This window comes from Ictalurus furcatus, chromosome 16, assembly GCF_023375685.1.
Source record: "Ictalurus furcatus strain D&B chromosome 16, Billie_1.0, whole genome shotgun sequence".
NCBI classification, from domain to species: domain Eukaryota; kingdom Metazoa; phylum Chordata; class Actinopteri; order Siluriformes; family Ictaluridae; genus Ictalurus; species Ictalurus furcatus.
Genome location: NC_071270.1, coordinates 22,112,930 through 22,138,693, shown reverse-complemented (window position 1 = coordinate 22,138,693; position 25,764 = coordinate 22,112,930). Strand labels below are relative to the sequence as shown.

Sequence of the window (25,764 nt, the reverse complement as noted above, 5' to 3'; positions counted from 1 at the left end):
CGTGGGTCTGTATTGCTCTCAGCTGCTAGCAGTTTAGACGCTGATTATGTCCGCATATATACCGCGCGCCTCCCAGCACACAACGCGGAAAAGTAAATGTTCGGAGTTGGTTTAGCGCTTATCATAGTCATAGTTACGGTCCATGTTTAGAGTTAGTTCGCGCTGGATTATCCGCTTCCAGTCCCTCGTCATAGTTCGTTTCTTGTTTTGTTTATCGACCTAGATTCCTGCCTTGCCCCGTGTATGCCTGTTTGCCAGTCGCCTGACCTCTTGCATGTTTGTGGATTACGTTTTGGATCACGTTTTGGATTTGTCTGCCTGTCTCTCTCTTTCTAATAAACAACTGTTCATCCTGCACTTGCATCCGTCCTATCTCTGCACCGTCACGATTCGTGACACATCAGTTTATATATGTTTATTACAAAGCCTTTACTTCTAGTAATATCAAAACTGACTATGCAAAACATATCATATGTTTCAACATTCTTTGTTTACATTTAAATTTATGCCATTTGGCAGATGCCCTTATTCAGAGCAACTTACTTGACTGTTTAATTATTAAGCTTGAACATTTATGTATTCTTATTTCCCTGCGGATAGTATTTGGATTGACCATATTCATCCATCCATCCATTTTCTGTACCGCTTATCCTACACAGGGTTGCATGGAGCCTGGAGCCAATCCCAGGGGACTCGGGGCACGAGACACCCTGGAAGGGGTGCCAACCCATCGCAGGGCACAATCACACATGCAAACGCACACATTGTGGACACTTTAGAAATGCCAATCTACCTACACCGCATGTCTTTGGACTGGGGAGGAAACCGGAATACCCGGAGGAAACCCCTGAAGCAGAGAGAACATGCACTCCATGCACACACAGGGCGGTGGCAGGAATCGACTCAACCCTGAAAGTGTGTGAGGCAAATGTGCTAATCACTAAGCCAGTGTACCCCCTCCCAACCACCCACTGTACCCCCTCCCAACCACCCCCCCCCCCCCCAACATTATCATATATAAAATTATTTTTAGTACTTTTTGTACATGGACTCCGGAGTACTTCCAGATTGTAAATATGTAAATGGTCAGCACTTATATAGCGCTTTTTAACCTTAGCGGTTCTACAAAGCACTTTACACTGTTTCACTTAAACTCATTCACCCATTCATACACACTCACACACCCATGGTAGCAAAGCAGTCATGCAAGGTGCTAGCTTGCCATCGGGAGAAACTTGAAGTTCAGTGTCTTGCTCAAGGACACTTCGACATGTAGTCATATGGGGCAGGAATCAAACGTCCGACCCTACGATTAGTGGACAACCTGCTCTACTACCTGAGCCACAGCTGCCCACAAATATGTATTTGTATGTACAGAACTACTAATCAAGTCACTCTTCAAATCTACTGGTAATTTAGACACTATTGTCTTTAGGCAAATTCATTTACATGTAGAAATCTTTGATAGTGCCTGGTTTTCTTTTTAACTCATATTTCAGTTTTAAAAATGTTACCTCTACAATCATGTCTGAAATTTCAGGGAGTCCTTGTGAGTTCACCACTTGCATATAAATGAGCAGGATGGCAAAAAATCTCAGGAAACATTCTGGCCTCTTCCCTGTAAAACAAAGATAAGAAATGAAAAATGTAGCCTTGCAGAGTAATTTTCACATAAATTTATTAAATATTATTCTAAGTCAGTGTATGTTTTATTCGAGAACAGCTGAATCTGTTACATTTGAGTCCCAAATGTATCTTTTGCTGACTTTGCACATAATTCTGCTGCTGAAGAAACTCAACTGTTTCTGAGAATTATGGTGAACAGTAGCCTAAAGTTCTTGGTGCTCATGTAGCTAGTTTTCTATTACATCCTTTTATAGGATTTCGGCTAATCCTGGTCTTGAAATTGTCCATTGTTCAATCATTGGAACAATATCATTAAGAAACTGGTTTTTATGGTTACCACTTCCAGTAATGACTAACAACTCACTGTGTATAGCTCTACTCACCACTTCTGAGAAAAAGATAATGATGCATTTAGAGTTAAAAGCTTGTCAGGGCAACAGCATTATATAACCAAACATACAGCACACTAAAGATACAGCATTATATAACCAAACATACAGTACATTTAACAGATTACAGCATTCGTGTTTAGTAAAAACCTAATGCTGATCTCAATGATGAATGTGATAATGGCCACTAATATGAAGAAGTAACCAACATAGAGACTGGTCATGGCAAGTTATAGGATGGGCTGTTGTATGCCTTGAGCTGTATTTCCAGCAAAACACATCAGCTTTGATTCCACTGAGTCTCAAATAGAACGCATGGACAAAGGCCAACATGAACTGCATATGGTACCAAAGCACCAAAATGCCAGTATATCAGCACTGTAATCACAGGCTATATCAGAGCAGTACACACTATTAGGCCTCCCACACCCAACATATGGACTACCAGCACAACCAATTCAAGAGGTCTGTAAAATATGAAAAATGTGTTAAATGTCCCTGATTCTCCCGACGGCCAGTCCGACCCTGATATGAACTTCTAACACTAGAGACCATATAGTTAGATCATGAGTGTCGTATCACAGCAAACCAGTGACTATATTTTCCATCCTGTACTGTGGCCTACAAACATGGCTGCCATGGACTGCAATTCCCAGAACACTCATTCATTTAATCACGCACACCTGCATCCAGTCTCACAAACAATCACTCCACAGTTTAAAAGGATTTTCCAGGCATTCAGTCTTTGCGAAGTATTGAGTGTTATCGCCATACCAAGCATTTGTACCCTGTTCCTCGTTTTGATTCATGTTGTTTGATCTTGTTTCTTATTTCTTGTTCTCGATTCATACCTTGACTCGTTTATGTCTGTTTGCAGATCGCCTGACCCATTGCCTGTTTTTGACCATGTTATTGTCTCATGATTTGAATTTGTCTGCCTGCATCTCTTTATTAAAAGCTCTTATCTGCACTTGCATCCGTCGTAACCTTTGTTACGTCCAAAACGTGACAATGAAAATACAATGAACAAATGTATCATCCACTGAATCTAAATGGAAATACACATTACACTGTGTTTACCTTGCACCATGCAAAAAATAAATAAATATATATATATATATATATATATATATATATATATATATATATATATACCATAAAACTGTTGTTCTGAACCCAGTGAAAACTTGAACAGTGCATTTGTACATCTGTTTTACAGACCATGATTGGGCAATACGTTCTCGTCTTCTGGATTCAGAGTGGGAGCGGAGTGAGCTGGTGTAAGTCGAGTGAGTCAGAGCGAAACAAAACAGAGTTTTTACAGTCGAGAGCACCCAAGGCCTACTGAGCTGTTACTATTACATTTTTGTTTCTTCTCCAACAAAATGGAGAGGAACAGAAAAGTCAAAAAGGGTGGCGCAGAAGAAATAAAAGAGAAGAAACAACGAGCACCCCAAGCTAATGCTTCTAAATGTAAAAAAAAAAAAAAAAAAAAAAAAAAGCACACATGTTTAGACCACCACTTAACTAATTGAGGGAGACAGTCATCAGCCTGGAAATGCGACAGTACCACAGACATCAGGTGCAAGCAGCTGCATTTTCAACATTTTGAAAATTCAAATATCCAAACGATATTGTTTTCATAAAAAAACAAAAAAAAGTTTATACATTTGGTATTACTTACCTATTAGCCTATTACGATTAGGTTCATACTGAAATGTGGGACAGATGATTAGCTATTGCTTGTTACTACATAGGCTATATATACAGGTGCATATCAAAAAAGTATGAATATTATTCCAATATTTTGAGATACTGGATTTTTGATTTCCATGAGCTGTAAGCAATAATCATCAAGATTAAAACAAACAAAAGAAGGCTTTAAATTTTTAGACTTTCATTTGGACATAAAATGTTTATTCAAATGGATTCGTTCTGTTTTTGACCTCTGCTTAAGTCCCTGCTTATTATTCAGTTATTGTTCAGTCATTACACACTACAAACAATCGATTATTCAGTAACCACAGTGAAGCTAAAAGGGAACGATATGTACCTGAACCTGCTGATGGGTCATGGGGCGTTAAAGGGTTAATCCTTTTACAGTGAAACTGTCATAAATATATACTATGGCAACATTTACAACATAGCGAGACTGGTTGATGGTAGATACTGCCATAAATGCCTTAAATGATTAAAATAACAAAGCTGCTTCTGCTACTGTCTGGCATCCACCCAAAATGCTTGGGCATGATGCACTTCTCAATTTATAGATCATGTGGTGATTTTACTATATTTCCTCATCCTCCCTAGAAACTAATTCCTAGCATACTGCTGATATGCAGGAAACCGCACCAACAGGAAAGCCAACAAACTGGCTTTGAAGAGCAACATTACCTGAGTTATCATTTAGATTGACATGCCCTGTTGCATTTATACAAACAATGAGTGACAGGAAGCACAACTCTGTCTGGTTATAAAAATGATCCAAACAGGCTTCTGTAGGAAGAAACAAACTCCAGATGGGAAGCCAATTAATTGCAGGACACAAATGCATACAAACAATCAGACCCAGGGACAATTTAGGGTAGTCAGTATATCTACTGGAATGTTTTTTGGGAGTTGAGAGGAAACCAGACTTTCCTAGTAGAAGTAATATACCTAGGGCTGTAGTCAAGTCTGCATTTGTCAAGTCCAAGATCAGGACTAGCCAAGATGAAGTCAAGACCAAGGGGGTAGAGATCAAGTCTAAATGAAAATGAGATCAAATAAACTGGAGTTTATCTCTGCCTACAGATGCCTGCTTGGATCATTTCTATAACCAGACAAAATTGTGAGACCAAAAACCATCAAATGCTTTTTGAGGCCAGAGCTTTACTTCAACTAGTTTGCTTCATTCATGCATTATGTTAACAATTAGGCTGTTTTCAAAAAAGAAAGAATGATTTATTGTCAAACTTTGTGTATGTAAAAAAAAAAAAAAAAAAAAAACACAAGCGTTATTTTATAGACTTTTGGATAAGGCCAGAACCACATTTAGTAAGACATTGCCCACAACTGAGACAAGTCCAAGTACAAATTCCAATAATCAGAGGCAGGTCCAAGTCAATACATGTCAAGACTGGACTTGAGTCCCACAACCCTAAGTACACCATGTTCTGATTTGTGTGTATTCATTGTTAGCTTTGGATAGATATCATTGTTTTTAAACTTGTTCTGCAGCCTACCTGTCCTAAAAGATACTAGTCAAGTGGAATAATAACGTATTTGGAAATACCATCTAGATTCAGCAGTTACTGAACCTTATGTCTTTAAAACAGAGACCTTAGCGGGGATCCAGCACAGATGATTTCACACAAAGTATAACTTGGACCTAGGGCCTGACTTCTCAACAAACTGTATGGTTTTGGGTGATGGCATGCTTCACGTACTTTAATGTTTTATATCCTTTTATGTTCTAGAATTACTACACCAAATACAAACCTTATCACACACACACACACACACACACACACACACACACACACATTGTTGTCATTTTTCACTGCTTGCCAGACATTCCACAGATCTTCCTAGAAACCCCCGCCCCAACCACGCCCTCTAAAAGTTGAGAAAAACAAGTTGAAAACTGAATTAAAAAACACCATAGTACTCTCCACCACCATCATCAAAATGCAGTCTGGTGATAAATTAAAAGACAAAACACCATACAGTGTTGTAGTAAGGTGTTGAGCCACCAGGTTCTGGAGAAACCAGAACCAGCCACCAGTGAGCCTTGGTAGAGATTCTACAAGTCTCTTGAACTGTACTGGAGCGATGAACACTGTTCTTCCAAAAACATTCACAGTTCTTCCAAAAATACTCTATATGGCCAGAATTTGGTGCACCTGACCATCACACCCATATGTGGTCCTTCCCCAAACTGTTGCCATAAAGTTGGAAGCACACAATTGTATAGAATATCTTTGTTTGATGTGCATTAAGATTTCCCCTCACTGGAACTAAGGGACCATATTCCAGCATGACAATTCCCCTGTGCACAAAGCGAGCTCCTTGAAGACATGGTTTACCAAGGTTGGAGTGGAAGAATTCAACCTCAACCCCACTGAACACCTTTTGGGATGCACTGAAACACCGAGTGCACCCCAGGCATCCTCACCTGACATCAGTGCCTGATCTCACTAATGCTCTTAACTGAATGATCACATATCCCCACAGCCACACACTCTCAAATCTAGTGGAAAACCTTCCCAGAAGAGTGGAGGTTATTATAACAGCAAAAAGGAGACTAAATCTGGAATGGGATGTTCAAAAAAGACAACTGAATGTGATGGTCATGTGTCCACAAACATTTTGTCATATAGTGTATTCACTGTTCTTGCACAAATTTCCTCAAGGCTTTTGTATGATGGTATTGGAGAGTCACTGTTGTCTTTTTACCTCTTTTTATTTTTTATTTCTATTTTTATTTCCTCATATTGTCATTATGACTATTTCTACTGTTTCTGCTGGTAAATGAATAGCATTACCCCATTACATATTTAACTGTCCTAATTCTTGATAGTGGGTTTCTGTAAGAGAATGGATGGAAAGAGCTTTAATTTGGCAGTAAATTAAGGAAACAAAGATGGACTTCTCTTAAAGAATAGTTCACACTAAAATTATGTTTATTGTGATACACCTGATCAGATTAACTATAGACTTGATATTTCAAGAGTATTTCATCTAATTCAATTAGAAGAAAAATTTTACATCAAACGAAAGGGTAGAGCACAACCCTTTTGATTCCAGTAAGTAATTATAATCCAAACAAGTCTGACATGTTTCCTTCTACACAAACAGACACATTTAAATGTAAATGGCTCCTTTGTAGCAAAATGTCATTTTAAATTATTAGTAAAGCTGCATTTCTAAAAATATGTAACTTACCTTTATTAGCCATGATGCTCAGGTAGATTTTGGACTTCATCTGGTGTCTCTGTGGTGTCTCTGTGTAAAATTCCATGTCACAAGTGATCATATTGCATTATACTGTACTGCATTCCTTATGAACTACTCCATGGCTCTGCCTCTGTTTAAACAAACATTTTCACAGCCAATTAAAAGTTTCTCCAGTAGAATCCTATATTACCACAGCAGGAAAATTACATTTCAGCAAGTGAAATTATCATAAATACTGTCCAGTCAGACTTATCTAAAGTTTCATCATCACCATTATTATATTTGTTTGATTGTTTGTTTGTTAGTTTGTTTTGTTTTGTGTCCTTTTTGGAAAAGGCCATTCGTCAAATAAGAGGTGCATTAAAATTAAACTGTCCGTCAATCTGAGAACAATTTTTTTTCCTCATGTGGTCAAAATAAACTGTAATATATAAGTTTAGGCATTTAGAATATTTTTAATATCAGTACCTACAATACAGTTTTTTTTTCTTTTATTATGTGAATAAATAAATGAATAAAAAATAAAAAGAAGTTTGGGACACAAACCACATCTGAAGCTCCACTTTATTCCTAGTTAACTCCCTATAAATTCCCATTATTTAGTTTATTTACTTATGACACTTTCCATATCTACTACCTCCCTTTCTTCTCTGAATCCTACCCAAGAGTTGTGACCACTCGTCACTCACTCTGGTACTGGCCAACAGATTCCATAATGTAATTGGTTTATGTTAATACTACTGATCATGTTTTGTGACGTAATGGAGTTGAGGACGGATGCAAAAGCAGATAAGAGCTTTATTATGTGAGAGACAGGCAGACAAATCCAAATCGTGAATCAAAGACATGGTCATAAACAGTCAAAAGGTCAGGCAATCGGCAAACGGGCATAAACAAGGCAAAACAAGAATCGAAAACGAGGGCTAGAACAAGATCAAAACTAGGACAGAAAACATGATGATCAACGGCTTGGTATACGGATGACACACGTAATATTTCGCAAAGACTAAGTGTTTGAACAATCTCTTATATAGCGTGGAGTGAGTGAGTATGAGATTGGCAACAGGTGTGTGTGATTAGAATTCTGGAGAAGGTGAACGTGTTTGTGTGTGGGAAGTGTAGTTCTTATCGGCCATGTTTGTAGTTGGGGGTGCATCCTGGGAAATGAAGTTGCTGGCTTGCTGTGATATGACATGCTTACTGTACATAATTTAATTCGAAACTTGTTTAAATTAAGTTTAATATACAGTGGCTGTAAAAAGTCTACACAACCTTGTTAAAATGCCAGGTTTTTGTGATGTAAAAATTATAAATCATTTCCGAACCTTTTCTACCGTTATTATGAACGGTTTAATGTTCTGTTGAAATGTTTTAACCTATTAATTAAAGTGAAAAAAAATAAGAAATATTTTAGGGCAAAATGAAAAAAAATACTATATAAATACTAAAATACTATCACCATAATCTGGTTGCATAAGCATGCACACCCCTAAGCTAATACTTACAGTGGTGCTTGAAAGTTTGTGTAGAATTTTCTATGTTTCTGCATAAATATGACCTAAAACATCATCAGATTTTCACACAAGTCCTAACAGTAGATAAAGAGAACCCAATTAAACAAATGAGACAAAAATATGATACTTTGTTATTTACTTATTGAGGAAAATTATTCAATATTACATATCTGTGAGTGGCAAAAGTATCTAAAAATTCGGTATATGGTGTGACCCCCTTGTGCAGCAATAACTGCAACTAAATGTTTCTGGTAACTATTGGTCAGTCCTGCACATCAGCTCAGAGGATGTTGGTGGGTTTCCTCACATGAACTCACATGCTTCAGGTCCGTCCACAACATTTCTATTGGATTAAGTTCAGGATTTTGACTTGGCCATTCCAAAACATTAACTTGTCTAATAACTATTCTGCTTTAACCATTCTTTGGTAGAATGACTTGTGTGCTTCGGGTTGCACTGACTTACTGCCACCACCATGTTTCACAGATGGGATAAGGTCCTTATGCTGGAATGCAGTGTTTTCCTTCCAATATAATGCTTCTCATTTAAACCAAAAATTCTATTTTGGTCCACTCACGAAACATTTTTCCAATAACCTTCTGGCTTGTCCATATGATCTTTAGCAAACTGCAGACAGGCAGCGATGTTCTTTTTGGAGAGCAGTGGCATCCTCCTTGCTACCCTGCCTTGCACACCATTGTTGTTCAGTGTTCTCCTGATGGTGGACTCATGAACATTAATATTAGCCAATGTGAAAGAGGCCTTCAGTTGCTTAGAAGTTACCCTGGTTTCCTTTGTGACCTCAGGGATTACTGCATGTCTTGCTCTTGGTCTTTGTCGATTGACCACTCCTGGGGAGTGAAAAATCCTTATATTGTGCATTCAGAATGTATTCATTCACTTTCTATGGTGTTGTCATCTTGTGGTAAAATGTATTTTTTTCATTCCACAATGTACGCTCCGACCACTATGACAGCACACATAATTGCACACATATTAAAACTAAAAACTGAAATATCACATCGATATAAGTATTTAAGGCAGGCCCTTTGCTCAAGGCCCTTTGCACTTTAACTCAAGAACATCATATTTGTCCTTCAGATGTAGTGTACTGAGCATAGTGAAGGTAAACCAGAAAAGCTGTTGGTACGGCTTTATTGATGTGGTGACAACTGATTCCCTTGATACTGATTTCGATGCACTAGTCGCAGTGGCGTGACGTCAACTCCCCTCTTCGACTGATTGGCTAGAGGATCTGTAGTGGACCAATGGTGATGCTAACGCCCGCCCTCATTTACATGAAACTCGAACTGCAACACTTGGAAAAGCAAGCGGAGAATGAAGAAACAAGCATGAAGGGAAAAACAGAGCAAGCATTCAAAAAAAGAAAACATGAGCAGAAAATGTCAGAGCACAAAAACACAGTAATATAACCAAGGAAAGCGATTTTGTGAGCGATTCAAAAAACTTTGAATTCATGTTTCAGTTTTCTGCAATATAATTTTGTATGTGTTTTTAAATGTTTGATTCACGCTTATATTTTTTTCGATCCATGACCATAATACTTTTGACGGGAAATTGATCCCATAGCTTTACTGTGCAAAGCAGAAGCCGTATATCAACACTGTCCAGAAGCACCGCCAACTTCTCTGGGCTCGGTCTCATCTGAGATGGACAGTAGCACAGTGGAATCGTGTTCCCTTTCAAAGAGAACTCCACGTTGCGTTTAGCATAACACTATGGAAGCGCCCCTAGCGCGTGACCTACATCTGAAGATTTTGTAAAATCATGCCTATTTATAGGCCTGCCATGATCAGTTGACGTGGCAATTAAGCGCGTCGCGTGATATATATATGGCACCTGTGAACCACGCCGTCAGTCTTATTATCTTCAGCGGGACTGCATGTCGGTTGTTTGTGTAAAGAAACAAAAAGACACTTAATTTCCTCTCTATCTTTTCTCAAAATCTCTGGACTTTTCTATCCCTTTAAAAAAGAGAAGAAGAAAAAAGGAATGCACGAGAGAGAAAAATATGAGTGAGAGAATTCAGGAAGTGTGTTACGGCTTGCTTACATTTCATCACGGGGAATAGTGCACACTTTCTGTGTGAAGTGTCTAGGGTTTGAGCATGCAACAGCAGCCTCGAGAGGCTGCACATTGTAAAGCCTACATCAGGCAGCTCCGCTCGCGTCTCGCTCTCTTCTCGGAAGCCAAAGCAAGTTGGGTTTCAGAGCCTCGTGGATCTGGGCCGGCTCCTACCGAGGCAGCTAGCCATCTCAGGTCCGGGGGATCTCTTATGGATCCAGAAGAGGAGCCGGAGACAAGCGCTGCGCTATCTCTTGCTCTGTCTTCCGTGTCGGCGCTCCGCTGGATTTTGGAGCTGGCGTCGTGACTCCTCCTTCCGCTATGGAAAGCCAAAAGGGAAAGAAAGAAGAAGAAAAACACACACACACACAAAAATAATAGTAATAATTCCTCTCTGAATCTGAGGAGCCAGAAGGATGTGCTAAAAACTGAGAGCAGCATATAAAGAGCTGCTTGAAGTGATTACTAATGCTGGATGAGCTTTTTTCTCCCCAGTGAAAGTAAATCCCTCACACTGGAGAAAACTCCCCTTTCTTCCAGAAGTGCATGACAAAATATCAGGCTTCGGGGGAAAACCAATCATAAGCCATATTTATAACCCCACGATGGTGGATTATTCGGCCATTGTGGGGAATGAACGGCATGACTATTTAGCTATGCTGAAGGTGGAGGAGGCGCTTGTGAGCTACCTCTCTCCATCAATGGCAGGTAATTTAGGGGGGCCAGCTTTGCCATCCAATCCACCATGTAAGGCCACCGTGGCATTGGTGGGCAAGGCCTATGCAGTAGTAGTCTTGCTTGTGCGTCCCTGCAGACAATGACGGTGTTGCAGGCCTACCAAGCAGACCTGCTGAGTGAGCTTGACATATGGCGGCATTCAGCCAGTTCCTTCCCTGCTGTGTCGAGTTCACCCGGGCATCCACAAGTGGAGCCCAGGCCAGCACTAGTGCGAGGGAGACACAGAAGGCGAGTATGGCAGCCCGCCAACCCCCGCAGACAGCCAGGGAAACCAGACAGCCACAGTCGCGGCCTGCTACTACGCCTGATCTGAGAATGGTCATAAAGGCCAAGCAGAAGAATGGTCCTCAGAGAAGAGTGGTCCTGAGGGGCCATGGAGGAAGATATCAGGAGACATGAGGTTGTTAGGGCAGTTAGGCCCCAGTGCTACTGTAGGGCCTCCCCTAGCCAGGCTGTCCCAAGTTTTTAGTGTTCTCTGGTCAGCGAGCTGTCACAGAGCAACAAAAATCTGATGCTTTCCCTCCAATAGAATGTGGAATAGTTAACGTCACTAAAAGACCGTGTGGCAGTCTCCATGGGTTATGTTTACCGTAGAAAAGGGTTACCAGGTCCAGTTTAGAGCTCGACCCCCCCGGTTCAGAGGTGTGCTCACCACAGTAGTCAGCACAGACCAGAGCCCGACGTTAGCACAAGAAGTAAGATCCCTCTTGGACAAAGGGGCCATAGAACATGTACCCCGTTCCCTGAGGGAGGGAGGTTTTTAAAGCCGTTATTTCCTGGTCCGCAAAAAATAGAGGAGTATGTGGCCAATTTTAGATCCGTGTCATCTGAACTGTACTCTTCGGACATACAGGTTCAAGATGCTGACGCCCAAACTTATCGTTCCACAGATTCAATTTGAGGCCTGGTTTGTGACGATAGATTTAAAAGGTGCATATTTCCACATAGAAATATCGCTAGCTTTATCCGCTCACACCTTCACAAAGTGCCTGGATGTCATTCTGGCTCCATTGTGACTCCAGGGCTAAACTACCTGGACGATTGGTTAATTATAGCATGATCCAGGGAACTGGCGGTTCAACATCGAGATGTTGTTCTTGCCCACATGAAGAGCTTGGGGCTCAGGTTGAACCTCAGAAAAGTATGCTTTCTCCAGTGCAGTAGACATCTTTTCTAGGGGTTATAAGGATGCTACTACGATGAGGGTGTTTCTATCCCCAACATGTGTAGGGTCAATCCTATCAACATTGAGTAAGATAAAGCTGGATCTTGGGATCCCCTCCAGTCTATATGGGAGGCTATTGGAGCTTATGGGCAGCCAACATCATACCATTGGGGCTATTGCACAGGAGAATGTTCAGTGGTGGCTGAGAAGTTGGGGTTTTGTCCAAGGACGAACCCTCTGAGAGTAATCAGTGTCACGTGGCGATGCCTGTGTGCTCTGAGAATTTGAGTGTCCCCGGTTTCTAGCCTTGGGTCACACTCTAGGGGTGTCTTCTTAGCGCAAGATGGTAATGAGAGACACCTCCCTCATGGGCTGGAGCGTGGTCTTAGACAGCTGTCCAGCTCACGGTCTCTGGAGCGCCCCTCATCTGGAATGGCATATAAATTGCCTAAAAATGTGGGCCATATTTCTAGCACTGAAATTCCTTATTCTTCAATTGAGAGGTCACCATGTGTTTACAGACAACACAGAAGTAGACCAACAGGGAGGATTATGTCCGCGCCCCATGTTCAGGCAGGCGCAACTAATTCTTCTCTGGGCAGAGGGAAAGTTTTGGCAGTGAGTGCAATGTACATTCTGGGCAACTGGAATGTGGGGGCAGACATCCTGTTGAGGCAGGGGCTGAGGCACAGGGATTGGTGGCTCCATCAACAAGTGGTGGAGTCCAAATGGCAGAGGTTTGGCCAAGCAGGACTGCATGTGTTCGCCTCTGAGGAGACAACACACTGCCTCCTGGGGTTCACCCTTACTCCCCCCGCACAATTAGGGCTGCGGCAACATCCTCTAACTTTGAGGTTTATGTTTAGTGTCAGGCGGCTGAGGCCCATCTGCAGGCCGCGCATACCTTCTTGGGACCTTTCTGTGGTCCTGGAAGATTTGTCAGGTGCCCCATTTGAGCCCTTAGAGGCGATCTACAGTCTCAAGCCGGAGGGCTGATTTATCACCCTCGGGCGGAATTATGGAAACTGAAGGGCACCAGCTCATAGATTCTGGTCTCACACCTGAGGTTGTAGAGACCAAGTTGAACCCTAGAGCACCATCCATGAGGAAATTGTATTCGCTCAAGTGGCGGCTTTATGTCTTGTGGTGTGAGGAACCCCAGCTAGACCCCGTGAACTGCGCAATAGCTACAGTCCTGGAGTTCTTACAAGGACGTATCTCAGTGGGGTGGGCTCCTTCTACAATCAGGGTTTACATGGCCGCCATTTTGGCCAGCCACGCCCCTGTTGATGGAGCCTCTGTGGGGCAACATCCTCTAACTTTGAGGTTTTTGCGTGGTGTAGGGTGGCTGAGGCCCATCTGCAGGCCGTGCATACCTTCTTTGGCCCTTTCTGTAGTCCTGGAAGGTCTGTCAGGTGCCCCATTTGAGCACTTAGAGTCAGCCTCTGAGAAGCTTCTGACTCTAAAGGTAGCTCTTCTGCTGGCCCTGACATCTCTCAAGTGAGTAGGAGATCTACAAGCTCTCTCAGTTGCCCCTTCATGCCTCAACTTTACCCCTGGATTAGCCCAGGCCTTCCTGCCTACATCTGCTGCTCAGCCTGTGGTGTTGCAGGCTTTCTGCCCTCCTCTATTTCTTACACCGGAACAAGAGAGAATGTACCTGCTGTGTCCAGTAAGGGCTCTCTGTACTTACATCCACCGCTCCGGCCAGTGGGGTAAGTCGGAGCAGCTGCTGGTCTGCTTGGTGGAGACAGTAGAGGTGATACTGGATCAAAGCAGCGCATCTCTAATTGGATAGTGGAAGCAATCTCTATCGCTTATGAGGCACGCGGTTTCGCTACGCCTCTCGGATAAGGGCTCATTTTTCATCTTTTTGAACAGGCCGTACTCTCGGTATGATAGAGTGGGTATTCTCATTCCCATAATGTTATGCTAAACGCAACGTGGAGTTCCCTTTGAAAGGGAACATCTGGATTACGCATGTAACCCTATTCCCTTATAAAGGAATGAGACGTTGCGTAGCTTTGTCATACCGGGGTAGGCCTGTGAATTGCGTCTTTGCTTCAGATAATAGAGGCTGACGGTGCGGTTCACAGGTGCTATATATATATATATATATATATATATATATATATATATATATATATATATCACGACGTGCTTAATTGCCACGTCACCTGATCATGGCAGGCCTTAAATTTCTCTAATTTGAATTTAATTTAGTATAAGAAACATTTCCAGAGAGAGCTTAATGTCTGAACCTGAACCAAAACTAACTTGATTAAATAGAAAAAAAACACATAATGTAAATAATAGTTCATTGTTGAGATGTATTTATTTAAAGCACAGCAACAGTAATAAAATCCAGCCCCAAATCCAAAATTGAGAGGTTTTTAAACAGACAGGTCAACGCTTGAGAAAGACAGGCAACCAAAATGTAATCCAAGACACAAAGGTTAAAACAAAAATGCAAAACCAAACATATCAAACATTTAAACCATGGCTCAGAAATGCACAGTGTATTTTGAATGTGATTGGCTACTGGTGAGCGTGGGTTGGTCTTTGGTTCTAGAAATCCAGTTTAGATGATGGAGTGTTTCCTGAGGTGACAGTAAGTAATGAAACAAACTGTGCATAAAGTGGCAAGTAAATCTGTAAATCACAATTTTTGGTAGAAACAGTTGTTTCTCTTAGTGACACATAAACATCCATTTAACCATAACTAACTGCACATACTGTTTCTGTATAGGACCAGCTTGTTAGTGGGATGTTATTTACAAAACAGGACCATGTTCAAATATTTGGTGCATTCTGGCAATGTAACACATACCTGTGTGTGAAATCGTCAAAGTGAATAGCTGTAGTTATGAGATTAATCAAAGTAAATGACAGTTAATTGAATGTAGTTAAGATATGAATTAAGATCCAGGCAATTAGTAGATCAAAAGGTGAATTTGATACCAAACTTATATTTTTTGGAGGAGAATAAGGAATAAAATATCTCATCGTTGTATGGGTGCAGTATCAAATAATGAAGTTAAATTAGAAGAGTTTTTAAAAACCTTTTGATAATAGTATTTTAAATATATATATCTATATATATATATATATATATATATATATATATATATATATATATGTGTGTGTGTGTGTGTGTGTGTGGAAAAGCTGAATGTTTTTGGGTTGTCTGTCCATCTGGCTGTTACGGACCCTTGTAAGGGTGATATCTCTAGAATGATTGGTTGAATGGTTTTGTGATATATATGGAAATACAATTGTAACCAGCCAATGAACTTAAAGAATTTTAAAACAATCTCACAGCAGACTGAACTGATAAAGTATATTTAAGGGTATTTCAGGCATGCAAACTAGTAACAAGAAGGACTAAACTTGTTTGCATCCCTGTCGAGTTCTACTTGTTAATTTTCTTTTTTATTTATTCATTTTCATTTTCTTATATATTAACAACAACCACTTAATCAATGAAAAGCTTTTCTTATTTTGCATGCAAATATACTATATAATGTATGATGTTTGCAGTTAAACAGACTCTTATAACATGGCCCTAGCAGCATAGCTGTCAGTAGCTGTATCTGAGTTGCTTGAAGACATTTCGGCACTCGATACATTGTACACATCTGAAAAAGAACAAAATATTAGTGCCTATACCATTCACATACAGTTGGGGAAATAAGTATTGAATGTGTCAACAATTTTTTTCAGTAAATAAATTTCCAATGAGGCTGTTCACATGAAATTTTCACCAGACTTTGGTATTAACTCAAGAAATCCACACATATAAAGAAAGCCAAACATTAAAGTCCATAAATAAATTTATGTGTAATAAAGAGGAATGACAGGAAAAAAGTCTTGAACACGTTAACTGAAATGTATTTAATACTTATTGAAGAAGCCTTTGTTTGTAATAACAGCTGCAAGATGCTTCTTGTATGAAGAAATTAATGGGCTGCAGTATTCAGGTGTGATTTTGGCCCATTCTTCTAAACTTATTGTCTTTAAATCTTGTTCAATTGGATTCAAGTCAGGTGATCGACACCTTGATTTTTTTCTCTGAAACCAATTGAGAGTTTCCTTTGCTGTATGCTTTGGATCATTGTCCCGCTGGGAAGGTCCACCCATGTCTCATCTTCATCATCCTGGTGGATGGCATCAGATTCTACTCAAGAATCTCCCAGTAAAGGGGTCCATTCATCATTCGTTCAATTATATGAAGTCTGCCAGTACCAAGTGATGAAAAACAGCCCCACACCATGATGCTTCCACCTCCAAACCTTACTGTGAGTATAGTGTTTTTTAGGGTGATGTGCAGTGTCATTTCTTCTCCAAACATGGTGTGTAGTATGACAACCAAAAAGTTCCATTTTACTCTTGTCTGACCACGCTACACTCTCCCAGTATTTCATAGACTTGTCCAAATGTGTTGTAGCAAACTTTAAATGAGCTTCGACATGCTTTTCTTTAGTAATAGAGTCTTGCGGGGTGAGGCAGTGGCAGTGGAGTGAAGTGCCTATTGTTTTCTCTGTGACGATGGCACCTGCTGCCTCCAAGTGTTTCTGGAGCTCTTTCCGAGTGGTCCTTGGCTCTTGGGCTACTCTTCTGACTATTCTTCTGACTCCCTGGACAGAAATTTTGCGAGGAGCTCCTGTGCGTGGCCGGTGGATGATAGAGTGATGTTGCTTCCACTTGCGGATAATGGCCCCAATGGTGCTTACTGGAGGACTCAGAAGTTTTGAAATACAGCTGTATCTGATTCCATCAATATGTTTTGCAACAATAAGGCTGCGAAGGTCTTGGGAGTGATCTGTGCTTTTACCCATCATGAGATGTTTCTTGTGTGACACTTTGCTAATGAAAAGTCTTTTTATAGACCATCAATTTACTACCCAGCTGATATTAATTTGCACAAAGAGGGCGTATAATTACTTATTATACTACTACTTATTATACTATTACTTATTACTAGCTTAGAGAACTGCTTTTTCTTAGTGTCTTCAATACTTTTTTTCTGAGTCATTTCACTTTATTACATATAACTTTATTTACGGACTTTAATGTTGTGAATTCTTTATATTTGTGTATTTCTTGAGTTAATACTGATGTCTGGTGAAAATTTTGTGATGTTATGTAATTTAAAGTATAAGTTCAGTATATCAATATCAAGACTGGGGAAATAATTAAAACCTATAGTGTCATTAATTTAAAGGAGGTGAGGACAGGGGACATTACCAAAGTTCTTTTTCAGTTAAAATCCTGCCCTGTGAGCAGTTTATATAATACAATATTTGTGCTATATTATACAACTTGGGCATATAATCAGCAGTTCATACCTATATATCAGCCTATGGTCCTATTGTGTCAATTAAAATTCACACCGATTATTGGAGTAAAAATATAAATTAACAAACTTTATTAAATTATGTACTTTAGCTGTATTATAAACTATAGCTGACCCATGATTCTTTTATATAGTTTTCTTGATAAACAAGAAAGTATGCCATCATGTCAGTTATGTGTGCAGAATGGACTTTACGTTATGAATATAAGGACGCTCATCAAAATTGCTGTCTATGTTCAACAGCCATACATTGCAGATATGATAAATAAAGAACAGATTTTTTAAAATGCCTGAGCATTAATTTAACAATGTTTGCAGCAAAAAATCAAACCCTGTGTAAATATAAATTTTAAACAATTTAATACTTATTAATACCTTAATGTTACACCAATTTAGACATTTTTAAGGTCCACTCAGACCCTGTAATAGTAATTCACAGTCAGACCTGTGTCATAGTTCTGGGTTGGAATCAGTGTGAATGTGGTAGGCTTATGTCTTACGCCATCTCAGATATGTCACATGTTATTATGCCACAGCTTTCAACAAGGAAGACAGCTGAGTACATGGTGACAGACATGCGCCAGAAGTCAGTCAGTGAAAAAAGAGTGTCGAAATCTATTCCTAATTTGTTTGGAAGCTAGGAATGATACTCATCCAGTTTATCATAATCGTGGAATTGTATCATTACCCAGTTGAGAAGTTTTTTTTAGCTATGATAGCCTACTGATTATAGATAGTGATTAAAAGTTGTGTGTGTGTGTGTGTGTGTGTGTGTGTCATCCAGCAAATTTAAAAATTATTCAGTAGTTCATTTTAAAATGATTAAACTGTACTACATTTATGACATTTGGCAGACCCCCTTATCCAGAGTAATTGACATTTATCTCATTTATACAGCTGAGCAATTGAGGGTTAAAGGCCTTGCCCAAGGGTCCAGCAGCAGCAGCTTGGTAGTGCTGGGGTTTGAACTCAAAACCATCTGATCAGTATCCCAGCGTCTTAACCACTGAGCTACCACTGCACTACAGTGTACTGCACTACATTGAACGGTTAAAATCTGAACTGATCTACACTCAAAATTAGTTTCTTTTTAAAACTATACATTTATCCAATTACTTGTTTTAATACAAACCTGAAAAGAGAGTTTGAGTTTAGTGTGTGAACATTATAATGAAATGTGGTCAAACACAATTTGATAAAACAGCCTTAGTGAATAAAATGTGCATATTAACATTCAGGTAAGTTACATACTTCTCTGCCGTAACCTCTGAAAAAAAGGAAATCCACTTGAGGATGAAGGTCCTGCACTCGTACTCTGCAATTTAGACAAATTCGTCATCAACCATAATTATTAAAGTAAAGTAAGCGTGACTTATTTTTTAATCATTATATGTAGCATAAACTATATTTACCCTGGTACGAATAGAGCTTAAGTTCCTTAGTGAAAACTTTCGTGCCAATGCTTCTCGAACCTGCAACCACAAAACAGGCAATATCAAAGCATTATTTATATCTGTTTGTGTGTTTTAAGTGAAGAGTTGTGTAATGGCCTTAGCATAATCATACCTTACTATCCAGTAATGTTCCAAACAGCAAAATAAAGAAACCCTTTAAATAGAAAAAAGAATAATTTTAACATTTACTATAAATATAATTACTTTAAATATGACTTATTATCTAGAATGTCTAAAAAAAATGTAAATGATTTGTAGATTAATATTAATTTATGTGTATGCAATTAGAGTTACAGAGAAAATTAGATTAAAACGACTTTAATACCTGCAGTGAATTAAGGAACGCAAACACCACATGAATCCCAAAGTTTGGTGACACCATGGTCCCAATGCCGAATCCCCACGTTAGACCAAAGAGAGGTGTTAAAATTGCCACACATCTAGCAATGACCATTAGGGGATGTTTCTCATCTGGCTGAGTGGTGGCATTAACTCCTCTCCTCAACATCTTACACAGAACCACAATAAGCACCAGGAGGTTTATAGCTACAATAGTCAGAGCAGGAATCACAAATGCCAGGAGGGCCTTCGTTTTACTCCAGTTTAGCCAACAATTGTAATCTTTTTGAATGTATCCTTGACTTCCAGCTGTAGAGGCCACAGTAATGACAGCTATGATTAATGGGGCTCCATAGCCAACAGTGAAGGCTATGGCCATCATTGCTCCTTTGGTCAGTCTGGAAAAGACCATGAGGGTGCGGTAGAGGAGCAAGAGTGCTGACAGCAACATCCAGAAGAAAAGGGCAAGATAAAAGAAGTGCATGAAGAATGTCGCTGTACTGCAGGGACCCACTCCTTTCGTTACAACTGCTGCTCCAATGATGAAGCATATGTTCGCAATCAGAAGGGAGACAGCGATGTTGACTATGGAGACATGGCGCATGTAGGATGTGTCATTTCTTGTCACTGATTTCCATATAATCATTTCAATGATGAGACACAAAACCAAGCTGCCCAATGAAATGGCCACACCAATGTAAGTTATATAGTCTAAGACTATTGCTAAGTTTTTATCCAGGGTAAATGGTGACATCAGGATTGAAAAAGAGGTTGTGTGATTGCACTCACACGTAATTCTTTCAGTTTCATTTCCTAATTTCTTTAGTTGGCATCCAGTTGAGTCCCATCCCCCAACGTCATTCAGAAGATTAAAGTTCCAAAAGACACACTGAGGGTTTCCCAGTCTCTTATTTTTGATGTCAAAAGAGAGGGAAATGTTGTTAATTGTTGAGTTTGTCTCAATTAGGACTACATCTCCATTGATGCTGGTGCCAGTCTGACTGCTGTTATTGTTGGTAAGATTTCGAACAGGTAAGACATTGTTAAAAGCTGAAGAAATTATGACTGTGAGGGACGTCTGTGTACTAGTCGCTGGAATATTTATTTGGGTAGTTAAATTTTTTCCAAATGTTCCAGAAAAGGGAGCAGTAATGGAAGTTTTATTGAGAGAAGATGTGTTTGTTATTATCGAGATGCTTTCATCCCGGAGTCTGCGTGCAATGCTCTCAGTTGAGTTCAGAAGTTCAGAACTGGTATTCGTTGTTGTACTGTTTTTGTTTAAAAGCACCCATGTGTCTCGTGTATCATTTGATCCAATGACATCGGTTGTTTGTAAGAAATTCTTGAAATTGAAAGTAAAAAAAAATAAATAAATACAGCACATCTGAGCCATCTAATTTATCAATATAAATATCTAATCACTAACTAATCAAATTTGATTCTTTTCAGCAAAAAACAATTGAAGGAGTTGCAAAAGAAATTGTAACTGTAAAATAGCTACATAGCATGAAATGCTGCTTTTATTACAGATTATACAACCTGATAGTCATTGTTAAAGCTATTCCCACTTGGGTATTTACAATGTACATCAAATAGCATATAGACTAAATACAATCATATTTATTTTAAAAAATTAACTTACCGTCATGACGGGTTGATTGATTAAAATATTTTGTGAGAAATTAGAAATGATTTTCAGTATTTCTACAATTGTTAATATGGTAGCTGGAGAATCAGTGATGTTTTGAATCTGTAATACAGCATTATTGCTGACGTTGGCCATAAATTGTTGGAGGTTTCCAACCTGTAAATTCTACAAAAAGAAAAAAAAATAATTACGAAGAGACAAACAAAAATCACATAACTAATGTTATCCTTCATGGAAGTAAAAACAAAGTCAATTTGCCTCAGCTTCATCTTTTAAAGTTGCAAAGATACGCAGGACACAGTAGTCTTCTATGGGTTGCCAGAGGTTTGATGAATTACACAGAGCTACTTGATAGCCAACCATTTCTTTATTACAGTCACCATTGTGTACGTCTCCCAGATTTCCAGCTCCAAATATACTATCTGAGCAGCTAAATGCTAAAAACAATAGACATGAGACATGAGTAAATTTCAGTTCCATAGTTTCATAGTTTTGGCAGGTCCATACTGTGAAAGGTTTTCCCTGGCTATTTTAAATCAAAATTGTATAAAGTATAATTGAATGAATAATTGAATGTATAACTGACTTTACATCCTGAAAAGGTATAATTAACCTTATTTTTTAAAATAAACTTTATTTATTTATTTATATTTGAAATGAACACTTGATCAGAAATGGTTGTCACATATTGAGATATTACTTATTTGTAATACTAATAATAATAATTAGTAATAATAATTATTATTTAGCTATTTTTATTTTTATTACCATCCTACATGAGGTGCTCTGACATTCCTAGGTTTGTTATAGATTTGGGGAGAAATGTAAATAAAAATGAATGATTATTCACCTTTGTTTGATACACTTATTGTGATGCTCTTTGAGTTGTAACTTTGAGTTGTAGTTCCATTGATGGGATTTTTGAGTTTGCATGTGACATGTTTTTCTTGTTCAGCAGTCTGGCAATCATTTTGTTTAATTGTATAGTCACATAATATGCAGCCTGCCGGTGAGCCTGTGCAGCACAAAAAAAAAAAATATGTAAAACACAAGGCATGCTATAATTATTCAATAATCAAAGCATTGTTAATTATTAGTTTTTGGATTCATGACCTCCCACATCACGTATAAAAGCTGTGTGTGTTACCTGTTGAAGGTGAGGTGCAAGATATGTTCCACTCCACTTGATACATCTCCTGTACACAACACTGCAGTGGGATTGTTGTATCCTCACATTGTACAACTTTGTTAGTGGTCACTTCAATATTGGGGTATGGTTGAATTGTAATGATTTGCCAGATAACATAGGGCATTGAGTTTACTGTAGTTGTGCATGCATATTGACCTGAGAAAGCAGAGAAGAAATTAATAATAATCTAAAAATAGAATATCTGTATATAGATAGAGAGATAGAGATATAGAGAGAGCACTGTACAAAAGTCTTTGGAACCCAATTTTTTAGTACAAATTTTGTCATAGGTGCTTTTTTTTTAGATTTCCACACATTACTTTTTCAACAACAAATGAAATATTATAGAAAAATGTTTGTATGTCATTAAAGAAAGAAACATCTTATGTAATAGATCACTTTTCAAAGCAAAACGTAATGAAGTCTGCATGCAACAAAAAGAAACAATACGTTTCTTAAGTTCAAAAAGTGCAATAATCAAAGTCTCCAGAAGAACTGTGGCAGATTTTTCAAGTCAGTAAAACTTACCAGACAATTTCTTTTATGAAACTGCACAAATTGTACCTGAGACTATTGATGTTTTTTTAAGCAAATGTTGTCACACCAAATATTGACTTTGTTTAATTTATAACTATTTACTGCTATTTATAGTATTTTTTATGTAAAATATATAACTTCATTATTTTTAAGGCATCTTTGTATATGTTTAGCATATACTGTAGTGTATATAGTATAATGTACTATATGCTAACCATATTTTGTGTTGAGAAACAATTGAGTGGATTTCTTTGAAAGCTGGCTGCACAGTATTAATTCTTAATTACTCCAAACCCTGGAAATATTTTTTCCAGAGAACATAAAGGACACAAGTGCTACATTATTATTGTTGTTGTTGTTATAATAATAATAATAATAATAATAATAATAATAATAATAATAATAATGTCTGAATACTCGATGCTGGAAGGTGTGCGTTAAAACCGTATATACCACAGGTAGGTCCAGTCAGTTTAATCACTGTTCTAAATTAATGCCCTGCCTATAAACAAATGTAACCAAAGTAACATCCAGTTAAACTCACATTTTCTTTATTAGTAGAGATTCCACACAGACACAGTCAATTCACACACACACACACAATCTACCTATCTATCTATCTATCTCTCTCTCTCTCTCTCTCTCTCTCTCTCTCTACCTGTTTACTATAATTCATTCATGTAAATGTAATCTTATCTCACTACTTTATCTGTTGATTTAGAGCGGATGGAATTCTAGGGCTCTATATAAAATAACTAACGAAAATGAACCGTTATTTTTATCTTTTTAGTCAAATTTTGCACTGCAAACATTTATTATGGATTATCCCTAACATATCTCATTATATTTTTATGTTTTTTAGCAATCTTTATAAAATACAGTAAATTCATTCATCAATGTACACTATTCATGAAAGTATTTGTCATGACCACTGTAATATGCTGATCTAACAGAATTATTTGTGACTTACCACTGTCATCGGGGGTGACATTATCGAGTTGAAGGATATTATTTGAATTGACTACGATGGGTTTCCCATCCAGGGTCCATTTTATGCCATTATTTACTGGAGGACTGCAGGTCAGTGTGAGATTTGTCCCAGGATATATATTGCCACTACTTCCATATAGTCCATCTTTCACTGAAATAAAGAGCCAAGTACATCTCTAAAGTTTGTTTTTTCAAGAGCTCTGCATAGTCATAGACACATACATTATTAATACTAACTTGTAATAAATTGTATATAGTTAACAAGCCCCTACCACTTTGGATGAATGCAGTATCGCTCACATCGAATCCCTGTAAACGGAGACTACTAGCAAGGTCTTGGTTTGCTGATGCCAAATTAAGGGTAGCATTTGTTGTATTGATAGTAAAGTCTGCAATCACACTGCCAGGCCTGTTGAAAAACACAGAACATCACTGAAGACATTAGTTCTTGAAATGTTGAGTAAAATTTTACAACCACTCAGGTTTTCAATTAATAAAACTACAGATTATAATCCAGATCATTCATTGGAATTGTTTACTGTCAGTATTTAATTATTGATTTAATTCATTTAAATAAGATTGAGATTAGGACTGATTTTTCAAAATCTGAACAATGCAGAATAGACAGGTCTAAAATATTATTATGCTGGGTTACAATAAATAACACTACCTGAAAGCAGTCACTGTTGCAGAATTGGGCTGGTAGCTAGGTAGAGTCCTGTAGCTCTTATCAATCTAAGGGGGAAATGTGCCTGGTATGTCATATTTAGTTTTAGATTAGAGTGGAAGTGTATGCCACAACTCTACTACTACTACTTTTAATAATAATAATAATAATAATAATAATAATACTTACTGAACTTGAAATTTTTTGTTTATATGTTTTGTATTTTTCACTGCTCTGGTCAATGAGTGCAAAATCAAATTCTTCATTTATTGTCAGTGAGAAGCTTAATACTTTGGTGTCTGTGGAAAAAAATTATAATTGAAAAAGTAAAACACAAAAGAAAACAATATTATCTAACCCTCAAACCTTGGAGGATGATCAATAAATAAAATGAAAGTAAAATAATCACAGTCAAAATTCATACATATTCAAAGTGATATAAACCGTTTTGTGCAGTATGTTTGTCATTGGAAAAAAAACACATAAATTAAAATTATATTAGCTATATAAAGGAAAAGAACAAGGATTAAAACATACCTGCAGTTGTGGTTTGTGTAGATGGTGTTGCAGTAGTTGAGGTGGTTGTGGTTTGTGTAGATGGTGTTGCAGTAGTTGAGGTGGTTGTGGTTTGTGTAGATGGTGTTGCAGTAGTTGAGGTGGTTGTGGTTTGTGTAGATGGTGTTGCAGTAGTTGAGGTGGTTGTGGTTTGTGTAGATGGTGTTGCAGTAGTTGAGGTGGTTGTGGTTTGTATAGATGGTGTTGCAGTAGTTGAGGTGGTTGTGGTTTGTGTAGATGGTGTTGCAGTAGTTGAGGTGGTTGTGGTTTGTGTAGATGGTGTTGCAGTAGTTGAGGTGGTTGTGGTTTGTGTAGATGGTGTTGCAGTAGTTGAGGTGGTTGTGGTTTGTATAGATGGTGTTGCAGTAGTTGAGGTGGTTGTGGTTTGTGTAGATGGTGTTGCAGTAGTTGAGGTGGTTGTGGTTTGTATAGATGGTGTTGCAGTAGTTGAGGTGGTTGTGGTTTGTATAGATGGTGTTGCAGTAGTTGAGGTGGTTGTTGTGGATTGTGTTGTGGTCAATAGAGGTGGTGCTGTGGTAGGAAAAAAAATTCATGATTTGAAAACTCATAAACA

General features: G+C 38.4%; 1 protein-coding gene across 1 annotated transcript; it reads right to left on the bottom strand.

Moving 5' to 3' along the window:
• Positions 1 to 14,771: 14,771 nt before the first annotated feature.
• Positions 14,772 to 24,852, bottom strand: LOC128620320 (adhesion G protein-coupled receptor F5). Its single transcript, XM_053645217.1, has 13 exons — positions 24,825 to 24,852; positions 24,639 to 24,703; positions 24,241 to 24,377; positions 23,949 to 24,119; positions 22,400 to 22,597; positions 22,103 to 22,267; positions 21,511 to 21,689; positions 21,247 to 21,417; positions 19,591 to 20,946; positions 19,378 to 19,419; positions 19,224 to 19,283; positions 19,063 to 19,126; positions 14,772 to 16,093 (listed from the first exon to the last, which is right to left on the bottom strand). The coding sequence occupies exons 5-13, from the start codon at positions 22,563 to 22,565 to the stop codon at positions 16,008 to 16,010; spliced, it is 2,289 nt and encodes a 762-aa protein (XP_053501192.1). The 5' UTR covers positions 22,566 to 22,597; positions 23,949 to 24,119; positions 24,241 to 24,377; positions 24,639 to 24,703; positions 24,825 to 24,852; the 3' UTR covers positions 14,772 to 16,007.
• Between the last annotated feature and the right edge of the window lie 912 nt (positions 24,853 to 25,764).

Bases quoted from the DNA above. Each gene is read 5' to 3' on its own strand.
- LOC128620320 (XM_053645217.1), bottom strand. From the start codon at position 22,565: ATGCCCTATGTTATCTGGCAAATCATTACAATTCAACCATACCCCAAT. The intron at 19,420-19,590 runs GTATTAAAGTCG...TTCTATTTAAAG, and splicing joins CGTTCCTTAATTCACTGCAG to GGTTTCTTTATTTTGCTGTT. The intron at 19,284-19,377 runs GTATGATTATGC...TTGTGGTTGCAG, and splicing joins GAACATTACTGGATAGTAAG to GTTCGAGAAGCATTGGCACG.